This window comes from Nerophis ophidion, linkage group LG06, assembly GCF_033978795.1.
Source record: "Nerophis ophidion isolate RoL-2023_Sa linkage group LG06, RoL_Noph_v1.0, whole genome shotgun sequence".
Classification (NCBI taxonomy): domain Eukaryota; kingdom Metazoa; phylum Chordata; class Actinopteri; order Syngnathiformes; family Syngnathidae; genus Nerophis; species Nerophis ophidion.
In genome coordinates, this window is record NC_084616.1 from 18528512 (window position 1) to 18545883 (window position 17372).

The window sequence follows — 17372 nt, forward strand, 5'->3', positions numbered from 1 at the left end:
TGTCGTAGAGACATGAAACAAAAACCTCTGTGTATGTCTGACTAAGACCTACATTTCCAATAAAAAATGTCTATACCCAAAATCAACAGAAATTTTGCAAAAACTCATTCAAAGCAACATTTACGCAAAAAACGCTATTTTTGCCTCTTTGAGCTTTAATTTGACCCCCTTAAAATGCTTCAAAACTCACCAAACTTGGCACACACATCAGGACTGACAGAAATTGCGATCTAGTGAAAAAACCAAACCTTAAAACTCAAAATTGCGCTCTATTGCAATTTTTGAAAAAAACACAGAAAAACTGCTCCTAGGAAGAGGAAACGGATAAAACTGCCTGTAACTTCTGGTAGGAAAGTCGGACAGACATGAAACAAAAACCTCTGTGTAGGTCTCACTTAGACCTACATTTTGATAGGTGGCATCTTTCAGTTAAAATCAACAGGAAGTTGGCAATTACCCCTTCAAAATAAAAGTTTTGTAAAAAGCCGTCACCTTTTTCCAGACAAAACTGCTTGTAACTTCTGTTAGGAATGTCGTAGAGACATGAAACAAAGACCTCTATGTTGGTCTGACTAAGATCGGGACTCGGGACACGGCGGCGGCGGCGGCGGCGGCCAACGGCGGACCCGACCAACGCTGCTTGCAGCTTTAATTATTATTATTCTTCCGCAGCTTCGAACTCTAATTTGACCCACTGACCATGCTTCAAAACTCACCAAATTTGGCACACACATCGGTAAGGCTTGGCAAAAACACATATTAAGCAACCAAACCCCAAAAATGAAAAATGCGCGCTAGCGCCCCCTACGAAAAAAAAAAAAAGAATTGCTTGTAACTTCCGGTAGGAATGTCGTAGAGACATGAAACAAAATCCTCTATGTAGAACTGACCTAGACCTAAATTCCCCATCAGAAACTCCTATACCTAAAATCAACAGAAATTTTGCAAAACCCTTTCAAAGCAAAATTTTCGCCAAAAAACGCTATTTTTGCCTCTTTGAGCTGCAATTTGACCCCCTTAAAATGCTTCAAAACTCACCAAACTTGGAACACACATCAGGACTGGCAGAAATTGTGATCTAATGAAAAAAAAAAAAAAAAAATCTCAAAATTGTGCTCTAGCGCAATTTTTCAATAAAACACAGAAAAAACTGCTTCCAGGAAGAAACCACAGACAAAACTGCTTGTAACTTCGGGTAGGAATGCCGGAAAGACATGAAACAAAAACTTCTATGTAGGTCTCATTAAGACCTACATTTTAGTAATTGACAGCTAGCAGAAATAATCAACAGGAAGTTGGCGATTACCCCTTCAAAATAAAAGTTTTGTAAAAACCCGTCACCTTTTTCAAATCGAAACTCCTCCCAGTGCGTTTGTCGTTTCGGCTTCAAACTCGCACAGGAGAGAGATTGAACCCTTTTAAAAAAAGTGGTCGGACAAAGTTGTGATAAGTTCTACGGTTTTGATTTTACGCGCCTTCAAAGAACCCCTATGCAAATTTTCCAAAAAAATATCATTTTTACCTCTTTGAGCTGTAATTTGACCCCCTTAAAATGCTTCAAAACTCACCAAACTTGGCACACACATCAGGACAGGCAAAAATTGCGATCTAGTGAAAAAACCAAACCCCAAAACTCAAAATTGTGCTCTAGCGCCCCCTAGGAATACAACACAGACAATACCCTAATTTGACCCCCTTAACATGCTTCAAAACTCACCAAAGTTGACACACACGTCGGTACGGTGTCCCTCCCCAACATATTAAGCAACCAAACCCCAAAAATGAAAATTGCGCGCTAGCGCCCCCTAGCAAAAAACAAAAACAAACCGCTTGTAACTTCCGTCAGGAATGTCGTAGAGACATGAAACAAAAACCTCTGTGTAGGTCTGACTTAGACCTACATTTCCAATAAAAAATGTCTATACCCAAAATCAACAGAAATCTTGCAAAAACTCATTCAAAGCAAAATTTTCGCAAAAAAATGCTATTTTTGCCTCTTTGAGCTGCAATTTGACCCCCTTAAAATGCTTCAAAACTCACCAAACTTGGCACACACATCAGGACTGGCAGAAATTGCGATCTAGTGAAAAAACCAAACCTTAAAACTCAAAATTGCGCTCTATTGCAATTTTTGAAAAAAACACAGAAAAACTGCTCCTAGGAAGAGGAAACGGATAAAACTGCTTGTAACTTCTGGTAGGAACGTCGGACAGACATGAAACAAAAACCTCAATGTAGGTCTCACTTAGACCTACATTTTGATGATTGATATCTTTCAGTTGAAATCAACAGGAAGTTGGCAATTACCCCTTCCAAATAAAAGTTTTGTAAAAAGCCGTCACCTTTTTCCAGACAAAACTGCTTGTAACTTCTGTTAGGAATGTCGTAGAGACATGAAACAAAGACCTCTATGTTGGTCTGACTAAGATCGGGACTCGGGACACGGCAGCGGCGGCGGCGGCCAACGGCGGACCCGACCAACGCTGCTTGCAGCTTTAATTATTATTATTATTCTTTATTAGGGTCCGCCCTGCAATGGCAAAGGACATCCATGTCCTTTGCCATGCAAGGACCCTATTGAATCTGCTGCGTTTATTAGGGTCCGCCCTGCCAGCAAAGGACATCCATGTCCTTTGCTAAGGCAAGGACCCTATTGAATTTGTAACGTTTCTTATTATTATTATTAGGGTCCGCCCTGCAATGGCAAAGGACATCCATGTCCTTTGCCATGCAAGGACCCTATTGAATCTGTAACGTTTCTTATTATTAGGGTCCGCCCTGCAATGGCAAAGGACATCCATGTCCTTTGCCATGCAAGGACCCTATTGAATCTGTAACGTTTCTTATTATTAGGGTCCGCCCTGCCAGCAAAGGACATCCATGTCCTTTGCTAAGGCAAGGACCCTATTGAATCTGCTGCGTTTTATTCTTTCTTTATTATTAGGGTCCGCCCTGCAATGGCAAAGGACATCCATGTCCTTTGCCATGCAAGGACCCTATTGAATCTGTAACGTTTCTTATTATTATTCTTTCTTTCTTTCTTTCTTTATTCCGCACCGTCGCGCCCCAACATCACCCCCTTAACATGCTTCAAAACTCACCAAAGTTGACACACGCGTCGGTCTACCGTGACACCACAACATATTAAGCAACCAAACCCCAAAAATGAAAATTGCGCTCTAGCGCCCCCTAGGAAAAAAAAAAAACAGACTGCTTGTAACTTCCGGTAGGAATGTCGTAGAGACATGAAACAAAAACCTCTATGTAGGTCTGACTTAGACCTAAATTCCATAATTGTATCTTCTGGGGCCAAAATCAACAAAAAATTTTCAAAAACCCATTCAAAGCCAAATTTTCACAAAAAATGCAATTTTTGCCTCTTTGAGCTGTAATTTGCCCCCCTTAAAATGCTTCAAAACTCACCAAACTTGGCACACACATCAGGACTGGCAGAAATTGCGATCTAATGAAAAAAAAAAAAAAAAATACTCAAAATTGCGCTCTAGCGCAATTTTTGAATAAAACACAGAAAAAACTGCTTCCAGGAAGAAAACATAGACAAAACTGCTTGTAACTTCCGGTAGGAATGTCGGAAAGACATGAAACAAAAACTTCTATGTAGGTCTGACTTAGACCTACATTTTAATAATTGACAGCTAGCAGAAAAAATCAACAGGAAGTTGGCAATTACCCCTTCAAAATAAAAGTTTTCGTGAAAACCCGTAACCTTTTTCAAATCGAAACTCCTTCCAGTGCGTTTGTCGTTTCGGCTTCAAACTCGCACAGGAGAGAGATTGAACCCTTTTAAAAAAAGTGGTCGGACAAAATTGTGATAAGTTTTAAGGGTTTGATTTTACGCGCCTTCAAAGATCCCCTGCGCAAATTTTCCTAAAAAAGATAATTTTTACCTCTTTGAGCTGTAATTTGACCCCCTTAAAATGCTTCAAAACTCACCAAACTTGGCACACACATCAGGACTGGCAACAATTGCGAGCTGATGAAGAAACCAAACCCCAAAACTCAAAATTGTGCTCTAGCGCCCCCTAGGAATACAACACAGACAATACCCTAATTTGACCCCCTTAAAATGCTTCAAAACTCACCAAACTTGGCACACACATCAGGACTGGCAACAATTGCGAGCTGATGAAGAAACCAAACCCCAAAACTCAAAATTGTGCTCTAGCGCCCCCTAGGAATACAACACAGACAATACCCTAATTTGACCCCCTTAAAATGCTTCAAAACTCACCAAACTAGGCACACACATCAGGACTGGCAACAATTGCGAGCTGATGAAGAAACCAAACCCCAAAACTCAAAATTGTGCTCTAGCGCCCCCTTGGAATACAACACAGACAATACCCTAATTTGAACCCCTTAACATGCTTCAAAACTCACCAAATTTGACACACACATCAGGACTGGCAACAATTGCGAGCTGATGAAGAAACCAAACCCCAAAACTCAAAATTGTGCTCTAGCGCCCCCTAGGAGTACAACACAGACAATACCCTAATTTGACCCCCTTAACATGCTTCAAAACTCACCAAAGTTGACACACACATCGGTATGGAGCGGCAGACCAACATATTAGGTAACCAAACCCCAAAAATGAAAATTGCGCGCTAGCGCCCCCTAGGAAGATACAAAAAACAGACTGCTTGTAACTTCCGTTAGGAATGTCGTAGAGACATGAAACAAAAACCTCTGTGTAGGTCTGACTTAGACCTACATTTTGATAATTGGCATCTTTCAGTTAAAATCAACAGGAAGTTGCCAATTACCCCTTCAAAATAAAAGTTTTGTAAAAAGCCGTCACCTTTTTCCAGACAAAACTGCTTGTAACTTCTGTTAGGAATGTCGTAGAGACATGAAACAAAGACCTCTATGTTGGTCTGACTAAGATCGGGACTCGGGACACGGCGGCGGCGGCGGCGGCCAACGGCGGACCCGACCAACGCTGCTTGCAGCTTTAATTAGGGTCCGCCCTGCAATGGCAAAGGACATCCATGTCCTTTGCCATGCAAGGACCCTATTGAATCTGTAACGTTTCTTATTATTATTATTATTCTTTCTTTCTTTATTCCGCACCGTCGCGCCCCAACATCACCCCCTTAACATGCTTCAAAACTCACCAAACTTGACACACACGTCGGTCTACCGTGACACCACAACATATTAAGCAACCAAACCCCAAAAATGAAAATTGCGCTCTAGCGCCCCCTAAAAGGAAACAAAAAACAGACTGCTTGTAACTTCCGTTAGGAATGTCGTAGAGACATGAAACAAAAACCTCTATGTAGGTCTGACTTAGACCTAAATTCCATAATTGTATCTTCTGGGGCCAAAATCAACAAAAAAATTTCAAAAACCCATTCAAAGCCAAATTTTCACAAAAAATGCAATTTTTGCCTCTTTGAGCTGCAATTTGACCCCCTTAAAATGCTTCAAAACTCACCAAACTTGGCAGACACATCAGGACTGGCAGAAATTGCGATCTAATGAAAAAAAAAAAAAAAAAAACTCAAAATTGCGCTGTAGCGCAATTTTTTAATAAAACACAGAAAAAACTGCTTCCAGGAAGAAAACACAGACAAAACTGCTTGTAACTTCCGGTAGGAATGTCGGAAAGACATGAAACAAAAACTTCTAGGTAGGTCTGACTTAGACCTACATTTCGATAATCGACATCCTTCGGCAAAAATCAACAGGAAGTTAAAAATCGCCCCTTCAAAATAAAAGTTTTGTGAAAACCCGTCACCTTTTTCAAATCGAAACTCCTCCCAGTGCGTTTGTCGTTTCGGCTTCAAACTCGCACAGGAGAGAGATTGAACCCTTTTAAAAAAAGTGGTCGAACAAATTTTTGATAAGTTCTCCGGTTTGGATTTTACGCGCCTTCAAAAAACCCCTGCGCAAAGTTTCCTAAAAAATGTCTTTTTTGCCTCTTTAAACTGTAATCTGACCTACTTAAAATGCTTCAAAGTGCAAGTTGAAGCCCTACTATGCCAAGCAAAAGCCATTTATCAACAACATCCAGAATTGTCGATCTGTAATTTCACCCCCTTAACATGCTTCAAAACTCACCAAATTTTACACACATATCAGGACTGGCAAAAACTGCCATCTAATAAACAACCAAACCCCAAAAATCTAAATTGCGCTTAGCGCCCCCTAGGAAAAAACCCAGACAAAACTGCATGTAACTTCTGTTAGAAATGTCGTAGAGACATGAAATAAAAACCTCTATGTTGGTTTGACTAAGATCGGGACCCGGGACACGGCGATGGCGGCCAACGGCGGACCCGACCAACGCTGCTTGCAGCTTTAATTATTATTCTTTCTTTCTTTCTTCCGCACCGTCGCGCCCCAATTTCACCCTCTTAACATATTTCAAAACTCACCAAATTTGACACACACGTCGGTCTTTCATGCCTTCCCAACATATTAGGGAGCCAAATCATAAAAATCAAAATTGAGCAATAGCGCCCCCTAGGAAGAAAAAAAAAAGAGACTGCTTGTAACTTCCGTTAGGAATGTCGTAGAGACATGAAACAAAAACCTCTATGTAGGTCTGACTTCGACCTAAATTTCATAATTGTATATTCTAGGGCAAAAATTTACAGAAATTTTGCAAAAACCCATTCAAAGCAAAATTTTTACAAAAAATGCTATTTTTGCCTCTTTGAGCTGTAATTTGACCCCCTTAGAATGCTTCAAAACTCACCAAACTTGGCAGACACATCAGGACTGGCAGAAATTGTGATTTAATGAAAAAAAAAAATCATAAAACTCAAAATTGCGCTCTACAAAATTTTTTGAATGAAACACAGAAAAAACTGCTTCTAGGAAGAAAACACAGACAAAACTGCTTGTAACTTCCGGTAGGAATGTCGGAAAGACATGAAACAAAAACTTCTATGTAGGTCTTACTTAGACCTACATTTTAATAATTGACAGCTAGCAGAAATAATCAACAGGAAGTTGGCAATTACCCCTTCAAAATAAAAGTTTTCGTGAAAACCCGTCACCTTTTTCAAATCGAAACTCCTCCCAGTGTGTTTGTCGTTTCGGCTTCAAACTCGCACAGGAGAGAGATTGAACCCTTTTAAAAAAAGTGGTCGGACAAAATTGTGATAAGTTTTAAGGGTTGGATTTTACGCGCCTTCAAAGACGCCCTGCGCAAAGTTTCCTAAAAAATGTCATTTTTGCCTCTTTGAGCTGTAATTTGACCCCCTTAAAATGCTTCAAAACTCACCAAACTTGGCACACACATCAGGACTGGCAACAATTGCGAGCTGATAAAAAAACTAAACCCCAAAACTCAAAATTGTGCTCTAGCGCCCCCTAGGAATACAACACAGACAAACTGCTCCTAGGAAGAAAACAAAGACAAAACTGCTTGTAACTTCCGGTAGGAATGTCGTAGAGACATGAAACAAAAACCACTATGTAGGTCTGACTTAGACCTACATTTGAATAATTAACATACTTTGGCAAAAATCAACAGGAAGCTAGATATTTTCACTTCAATACAACAACTGCATTACTTTCACAATGCATTAAATAGTGGCAGCAAGGCTTCTCCTGCCGTGGGGCTCGGGGACAGCAACCCAAGGCGCATTCGCGCCTTCGCACCCTAATTTGACCCCCTTAACATGCTTCAAAACTCACCAAAATTGACACACACATCGGTATGGAGCAGCAGACCAACTTATTAAGCAACCAAACCCCAAAAATGAAAATTGCGCGCTAGCGCCCCCTAGGAAGAGACAAAAAACAGACTGCTTGTAACTTCCGTTAGGAATGTCGTAGAGACATGAAACAAAAACCTCTGTGTATGTCTGACTAAGACCTACATTTCCAATAAAAAATGTCTATACCCAAAATCAACAGAAATTTTGCAAAAACTCATTCAAAGCAACATTTACGCAAAAAACGCTATTTTTGCCTCTTTGAGCTTTAATTTGACCCCCTTAAAATGCTTCAAAACTCACCAAACTTGGCACACACATCAGGACTGACAGAAATTGCGATCTAGTGAAAAAACCAAACCTTAAAACTCAAAATTGCGCTCTATTGCAATTTTTGAAAAAAACACAGAAAAACTGCTCCTAGGAAGAGGAAACGGATAAAACTGCCTGTAACTTCTGGTAGGAACGTCGGACAGACATGAAACAAAAACCTCTGTGTAGGTCTCACTTAGACCTACATTTTGATAGGTGGCATCTTTCAGTTAAAATCAACAGGAAGTTGGCAATTACCCCTTCAAAATAAAAGTTTTGTAAAAAGCCGTCACCTTTTTCCAGACAAAACTGCTTGTAACTTCTGTTAGGAATGTCGTAGAGACATGAAACAAAGACCTCTATGTTGGTCTGACTAAGATCGGGACTCGGGACACGGCGGCGGCGGCGGCGGCGGCCAACGGCGGACCCGACCAACGCTGCTTGTTATTATTATTCTTTCTTTCTTCCGCACCGATACTCGCCTATGCGCTGTATTTTGACCCACTGACCATGCCTCAAAGCACACCAAATTTGACACACGCGTCGGTGAGGAGTTTCTTCCCAACATATTAGGGAGCCGAACCAGAAAAATCAAAATTGCGCTCTAGCGCCCCCTAGGAAAAGACAAAAAATGGATTGCTTGTAACTTCCGGTAGGAATGTCGTAGAGACATGAAACAAAATCCTCTATGTAGAACTGACCGAGACCTAAATTCCCCATCAGAAACTCCTATACCTAAAATCAACAGAAATTTTGCAAAACCCTTTCAAAGCAAAATTTTCGCCTAAAATGCTATTTTTGCCTCTTTGAGCTGTAATTTGACCCCCTTAAAATGCTTCAAAACTCACCAAACTTGGCACACACATCAGGACTGGCAGAAATTGTGATCTAATGAAAAAAAAAATTTCTAAAACTCAAAATTGCGCTCTACAGAATTTTTGGAATGAAACACAGAAAAAACTGCTTCTAGGAAGAAAACACAGACAAAACTGCTTGTAACTTCCGGTAGGAATGTCGGAAAGACATGAAACAAAAACTTCTATGTAGGTCTTACTTAGACCTACATTTTAATAATTGACAGCTAGCAGAAAAAATCAACAGGAAGTTGGCAATTACCCCTTCAAAATAAAAGTTTTCGTGAAAACCCGTCACCTTTTTCAAATCAAAACTCCTCCCAGTGCGTTTGTCGTTTCGGCTTCAAACTCGCACAGGAGAGAGATTGAACCCTTTTAAAAAAAGTGGTCGGACAAAATTGTGATAAGTTTTAAGGTTTTGATTTTACGCGCCTTCAAAGAACCCCTGCGCAAATTTTCCTAAAAAATTTCATTTTTGCCTCTTTGAGCTGTAATTTGACCCCCTTAAAATGCTTCAAAACTCACCAAACTTGGCACACACATCAGGACTGGCAACAATTGCGAGCTGATGAAAAAACCAAACTCCAAAACTCAAAATTGTGCTCTAGCGCCCCCTAGGAATACAACACGGACAAACTGCTCCTAGGAAGAAAACAAAGACAAAACTGCTTGTAACTTCCGGTAGGAATGTCGTAGAGACATGAAACAAAAACCACTATGTAGGTCTGACTTAGACCTACATTTGAATAATTGACATACTTTGGCAAAAATCAACAGGAAGCTAGATATTTTCACTTCAATACAACAACTGCATTACTTTCACAATGCATTAAATAGTGGGACGAAGGCGTCTTAAGCCCTGGGGCTCGGGGACAGCAACCCAAGGCGCGCTCGCACCTTCACACCCTAATTTGACCCCCTTAACATGCTTCAAAACTCACCAAAATTGACACACACATCGGTATGGAGCGGCAGACCAACTTATTAAGCAACCAAACCCCAAAAATGAAAATTGCAAGCTAGCGCCCCCTAGGAAGAGACAAAAAAGAGACTGCTTGTAACTTCCGTTAGGAATGTCGTAGAGACATGAAACGAAAACCTCTGTGTAGGTCTGACTAAGACCTACATTTCCAATCAAAAAGGTCTATACCCAAAATCAACAGAAATTTTGCTAAAACTCATTCAAAGCAACATTTTCGCAAAAAACGCTATTTTTGCCTCTTTGAGCTTTAATTTGACCCCCTTAAAATGCTTCAAAACTCACCAAACTTGGCACACACATCAGGACTGGCAGAAATTGCGATCTAGTGAAAAAACCAAACCTTAAACCTCAAAATTGCGCTCTATTGCAATTTTTGAAAAAAACACAGAAAAACTGCTCCTAGGAAGAGGAAACGGATAAAACTGCTTGTAACTTCTGGTAGGAACGTCGGACAGACATGAAACAAAAACCTCTGTGTAGGTCTCACTTAGACCTACATTTTGATAGGTGGCATCTTTCAGTTAAAATCAACAGGAAGTTGGCAATTACCCCTTCAAAATAAAAGTTTTGTAAAAAGCCGTCACCTTTTTCCAGACAAAACTGCTTGTAACTTCTGTTAGGAATGTCGTAGAGACATGAAACAAAGACCTCTATGTTGGTCTGACTAAGATCGGGACTCGGGACACGGCGGCGGCGGCCAACGGCGGACCCGACCAACGCTGCTTGCAGCTTTAATTATTATTATTATTCTTCCGCAACTTTGAACCCTAATTTGACCCACTGACCATGCTCCAAAACTCACCAAATTTGGCACACACATCGGTAAGGCTTGGCAAAAACACGTATTAAGCAACCAAACCCCAAAAATGAAAAATGCGCGCTAGCGCCCCCTACGAAAAAAAAAAAACAGACTGCTTGTAACTTCCGGTAGGAATGTCGTAGAGACATGAAACAAAATCCTCTATGTAGAACTGACCTAGACCTAAATTCCCCATCAGAAACTCCTATACCTAAAATCAACAGAAATTTTGCAAAACCCTTTCAAAGCAAACTTTTCGCCAAAAAACGCTATTTTTGCCTCTTTGAGCTGCAATTTGACCCCCTTAAAATGCTTCAAAACTCACCAAACTTGGCACACACATCAGGACTGGCAGAAATTGTGATCTAATGAAAAAAAAAAAAAAAAATCTCAAAATTGTGCTCTAGCGCAATTTTTCAATAAAACACAGAAAAAACTGCTTCCAGGAAGAAACCACAGACAAAACTGCTTGTAACTTCGGGTAGGAATGCCGGAAAGACATGAAACAAAAACTTCTATGTAGGTCTCATTAAGACCTACATTTTAGTAATTGACAGCTAGCAGAAATAATCAACAGGAAGTTGGCAATTACCCCTTCAAAATAAAAGTTTTGTAAAAACCCGTCACCTTTTTCAAATCGAAACTCCTCCCAGTGCGTTTGTCGTTTCGGCTTCAAACTCGCACAGGAGAGAGATTGAACCCTTTTGAAAAAAGTGGTCGGACAAAGTTGTGATAAGTTTTATGGTTTTGATTTTATGCGCCTTCAAAGAACCCCTGCGCAAATTTTCCAAAAAAATATCATTTTTACCTCTTTGAGCTGTAATTTGACCCCCTTAAAATGCTTCAAAACTCACCAAACTTGGCACACACATCAGGACTGGCAACAATTGCGATCTAGTGAAAAAACCAAACCCCAAAACTCAAAATTGTGCTCTAGCGCCCCCTAGGAATACAACACAGACAAACTGCTCCTAGGAAGAAAACAAAGACAAAACCGCTTGTAACTTCCGGTAGGAATGTCGTAGAGACATGAAACAAAAACCACTATGTAGGTCTGACTTAGACCTACATTTGAATAATTAACATACTTTGCCAAAAATCAACAGGAAGCTAGATATTTTCACTTCAATACAACAACTGCATTACTTTCACAATGCATTAAATAGTGGGACGAAGGCTTTTCCTGCCATGGGGCTCGGGGACAGCAACCCAAGGGGCGCTCACACCTTCGCACCCTAATTTGACCCCCTTAACATGCTTCAAAACTCACCAAAATTGACACACACATCGGTATGGAGCGGCAGACCAACTTATTAAGCAACCAAACCCCAAAAATGAAAATTGCGCGCTAGCGCCCCCTAGGAAGATACAAAAAACAGACTGCTTGTAACTTCCGTTAGGAATGTCGTAGAGACATGAAACAAAAACCTCTGTGTAGGTCTGACTTAGACCTACATTTTGATAATTGGCATCTTTCAGTTAAAATCAACAGGAAGTTGCCAATTACCCCTTCAAAATAAAAGTTTTGTAAAAAGCCGTCACCTTTTTCCAGACAAAACTGCTTGTAACTTCTGTTAGGAATGTCGTAGAGACATGAAACAAAAACTTCTATGTAGGTCTGACTAAGATCGGGACTCGGGACACGACGGCGGCGGCGGCGGCCAACGGCGGACCCGACCAACGCTGCTTGCAGCTTTAATTATTCTTATTATTCCGCCGCCTCTTTGAACCTTAATTTGACCCACTGACCATGCTCCAAAACTCACCAAATTTCACACACTCATCAGAACTGGCGAAAATTGCCATCTAATAAAAAAACCAAACCCCAAAAATGAAAAATGCGCGCTAGCGCCCCCTACGAAAAAAAAAAAACAGACTGCTTGTAACTTCCGGTAGGAATGTCGTAGAGACATGAAACAAAATCCTCTATGTAGAACTGACCTAGACCTAAATTCCCCATCAGAAACTCCTATACCTAAAATCAACAGAAATTTTGCAAAACCCTTTCAAAGCAAAATTTTTGCCAAAAAACGCTATTTTTGCCTCTTTGAGCTGTAATTTGACCCCCTTAAAATGCTTCAAAACTCACCAAACTTGGCACACACATCAGGACTGGCAGAAATTGTGATCTAATGAAAAAAAAAAAAAAAAAATCTCAAAATTGCGCTCTAGCGCAATTTTTCAATAAAACACAGAAAAAACTGCTTCCAGGAAGAAACCACAGACAAAACTGCTTGTAACTTCGGGTAGGAATGCCGGAAAGACATGAAACAAAAACTTCTATGTAGGTCTCATTAAGACCTACATTTTAGTAATTGACAGCTAGCAGAAATAATCAACAGGAAGTTGGCAATTACCCCTTCAAAATAAAAGTTTTGTGAAATCCCGTCACCTTTTTCAAATCGAAACTCCTCCCAGTGCGTTTGTCGTTTCGGCTTCAAACTCGCACAGGAGAGAGATTGAACCCTTTTAAAAAAAGTGGTCGGACAAAATTGTGATAAGTTTTCCGGTTTTGATTTTACGCGCGTTCAAAGAACACCTGCGCAAATTTTCCTAAAAAAATTCATTTTTGCCTATTTGAGCTGTAATTTGACCCCCTTAAAATGCTTCAAAACTCACCAAACTTGGCACAAACATCAGGACTGGCAACAATTGCGAGCTGATGAAAAAACCAAACCCCAAAACTCAAAATTGTGCTCTAGCGCCCCCTAGGAATACAACACAGACAATACCCTAATTTGACCCCCTTAACATGCTTCAAAACTCACCAAACTTGGCACACACATCAGGACTGGCAACAATTGCGAGCTGATGAAAAAACCAAACCCCAAAACTCAAAATTGTGCTCTAGCGCCCCCTAGGAATACAACACAGACAATACCCTAATTTGACCCCCTTAACATGCTTCAAAACTCACCAAATTTGACACACACATCGGTATGGAGCGGCAGACCAACATATTAGGTAACCAAACCCCAAAAATGAAAATTGCGCGCTAGCGCCCCCTAGGAAGATACAAAAAACAGACTGCTTGTAACTTCCGTTAGGAATGTCGTAGAGACATGAAACAAAAACCTCTGTGTAGGTCTGACTTAGACCTACATTTTGATAATTGGCATCTTTCAGTTAAAATCAACAGGAAGTTGCCAATTACCCCTTCAAAATAAAAGTTTTGTAAAAAGCCATCACCTTTTTCCAGACAAAACTGCTTGTAACTTCTGTTAGGAATGTCGTAGAGACATGAAACAAAGACCTCTATGTTGGTCTGACTAAGATCAAGACTCGGGACACGGGGGCGGCGGCGGCGGCCAACGGCGGACCCGACCAACGCTGCTTGCAGCTTTAATTATTATTATTCTTCCGCAGCTTCGAACTCTAATTTGACCCACTGACCATGCTTCAAAACTCACCAAATTTGGCACACACATCGGTAAGGCTTGGCAAAAACACATATTAAGCAACCAAACCCCAAAAATGAAAAATGCGCGCTAGCGCCCCCTACGGAAAAAAAAAAACAGACTGCTTGTAACTTCCGGTAGGAATGTCGTAGAGACATGAAACAAAATCCTCTATGTAGAACTGACCTAGACCTAAATTCCCCATCAGAAACTCCTATACCTAAAATCAACAGAAATTTTGCAAAACCCTTTCAAAGCAAAATTTTCGCCAAAAAACGCTATTTTTGCCTCTTTGAGCTGCAATTTGACCACCTTAAAATGCTTCAAAACTCACCAAACTTGGAACACACATCAGGACTGGCAGAAATTGTGATCTAATGAAAAAAAAAAAAAAAAAATCTCAAAATTGTGCTCTAGCGCAATTTTTCAATAAAACACAGAAAAAACTGCTTCCAGGAAGAAACCACAGACAAAACTGCTTGTAACTTCGGGTAGGAATGCCGGAAAGACATGAAACAAAAACTTCTATGTAGGTCTCATTAAGACCTACATTTTAGTGATTGACAGCTAGCAGAAATAATCAACAGGAAGTTGGCAATTACCCCTTCAAAATAAAAGTTTTGTAAAAACCCGTCACCTTTTTCAAATCGAAACTCCTCCCAGTGTGTTTGTCGTTTCGGCTTCAAACTCGCACAGGAGAGAGATTGAACCCTTTTAAAAAAAGTGGTCGGACAAAGTTGTGATAAGTTCTACGGTTTTGATTTTACGCGCCTTCAAAGAACCCCTATGCAAATTTTCCAAAAAAATATCCTTTTTACCTCTTTGAGCTGCAATTTGACCCCCTTAAAATGCTTCAAAACTCACCAAACTTGGCACACACATCAGGACTGGCAGAAATTGCGATCTAGTGAAAAAACCAAACCCCAAAACTCAAAATTGTGCTCTAGCGCCCCCTAGGAATACAACACAGACAATACCCTAATTTGACCCCCTTAACATGCTTCAAAACTCACCAAAGTTGACACACACGTCGGTACGGTGTCCCTCCCCAACATATTAAGCAACCAAACCCCAAAAATTAAAATTGCGCGCTAGCGCCCCCTAGCAAAAAACAAAAACAAACCGCTTGTAACTTCCGTCAGGAATGTCGTAGAGACATGAAACAAAAACCTCTGTGTAGGTCTGACTTAGACCTACATTTCCTATAAAAAAATGTCTATACCCAAAATCAACAGAAATCTTGCAAAAACTCATTCAAAGCAAAATTTTCGCAAAAAAATGCTATTTTTGCCTCTTTGAGCTGCAATTTGACCCCCTTAAAATGCTTCAAAACTCACCAAACTTGGCACACACATCAGGACTGGCAGAAATTGCGATCTAGTGAAAAAACCAAACCTTAAAACTCAAAATTGCGCTCTATTGCAATTTTGGAAAAAAACACAGAAAAACTGCTCCTAGGAAGAGGAAACGGATAAAACTGCTTGGAACTTCTGGTAGGAACGTCGGACAGACATGAAACAAAAACCTCAATGTAGGTCTCACTTAGACCTACATTTTGATGATTGATATCTTTCAGTTGAAATCAACAGGAAGTTGGCAATTACCCCTTCCAAATAAAAGTTTTGTAAAAAGCCGTCACCTTTTTCCAGACAAAACTGCTTGTAACTTCTGTTAGGAATGTCGTAGAGACATGAAACAAAGACCTCTATGTTGGTCTGACTAAGATCGGGACTCGGGACACGGCAGCGGCGGCGGCGGCCAACGGCGGACCCGACCAACGCTGCTTGCAGCTTTAATTATGAATGTTACTAGATTACATATATACTTACAGTATGATGAAAATATATAAAAATGTTATTATGAATGTTACTACATTACATATACACTGACAGCATGATAACAATATGTAGATATGACATGTTATTATGAATGTTACTAGATACTACATATATACTTACAGCATGATGAAAATATGTAAATATTACATGTTATGAATGTTACTATATTACATAAATACTTAAAGTAAGATGAAATATGTATATATTACATGTTATTATGAATGTTACTAAATACTACATATATACTTACAGTATGGTGAAAATATGTACAAAAAAATTACATGTTTTTATGAATGTTACTAGATACTACATCTATACTTAAAGTGTGTATATAAAACATTGATGGAGGTTTATGAATGTTTTTAGAGCGTTTTATAGGCGGAATAGAGCGACTCCTATTGACTCCATTGTTAGCTGACTCTTGCTAGAGTTTCTCTACGATTTAGACTGCATAAAAATGTGTTTTTATCTCACATAAGGATTGTAGACAAAATGCAATCATAATTGTGTCTATCATTACAAGTTATAATTGAATGAACAATTTTAATGTTGTCCTGGCTGTGATGGTTGGTGTCTCTGCAGAAAAGGAGGATGAGGAGAACAGTCTGAAGGAGGACGAGAGTAAGACCACGCCCCCCACGCAGCCCTCGCTGACTCTCAACCCTTGTGAAGGTGAGACGGCCGACGAAGACATTGTTATTCTTCCTTGCAAACTGCTGAAACTAAATAAATACAAGAATATTCACAAAATATCCATAACTCAGAGTCACTAACATAATCACACATTTAATAAAAGATAAATAAATAAATCACTCCTGAAATAAAGACTTGACGTCAGCACTAGATTGAGTTTGAGTTCGGCTTAAAAATCCAAATTATTCCAGTTCCATTTTAGAGCTTTTACTTTGAAAAACTGAAGACGACACGGCTGAGAAGTAGCAATAACAAATAAATAATAGCCGAGGAAATTAAGCGATGAAAGAGATGCTTTGATGATCATGTGACTTGGTTCTTGCAGGAAATGGCCCGTGCGACCAACGTTGCGTCCCAGAGGGTGGGAGGGTTCTGTGCTCCTGTTTCCCAGGATTCTCCCTCATGGCTGATGGATATTCTTGTGAAGGCAAGTATATATTTTTTCTGATATGAAGGTAGAACACCAAGACAGTCACAAGTCTGCTTTTGGACAACCTTAAGATGTGCAGAACATATTCTGCTGCCAACACACCATCTTGTTATAGTCGACACAATACTGGACTCCCTTTTGAAATATCATCCCTTTTAACTAATTTAACCACCATTTTCTCATACACACACACACACACACACACACACACACATACATATATATATATATATATGTATGTGTGTGTGTGTATGTGAATTAGTAAATTATATTTATATAGCGCTTTTTCTCAAGTGACTCAAAGCGCTTTACATAGTGAAACCCAATATCTAAGTTACATTTAAAACCAGTGTGAGTGGCACTGGGAGCAGG

At 39.9% G+C, this 17372-nt stretch overlaps 1 protein-coding gene across 1 annotated transcript in view; it reads left to right on the forward strand.

The window, feature by feature from the left end:
- The window catches only part of fbln2 (fibulin 2), a 345987-nt gene that overhangs the window by 58677 nt on the left and 269938 nt on the right, over positions 1-17372 (forward strand). The window contains 2 exon segments of the mRNA XM_061902927.1: positions 16460-16549; positions 16896-16997. Of these exon segments, the coding sequence (XP_061758911.1) occupies positions 16460-16549; positions 16896-16997 (192 nt within the window).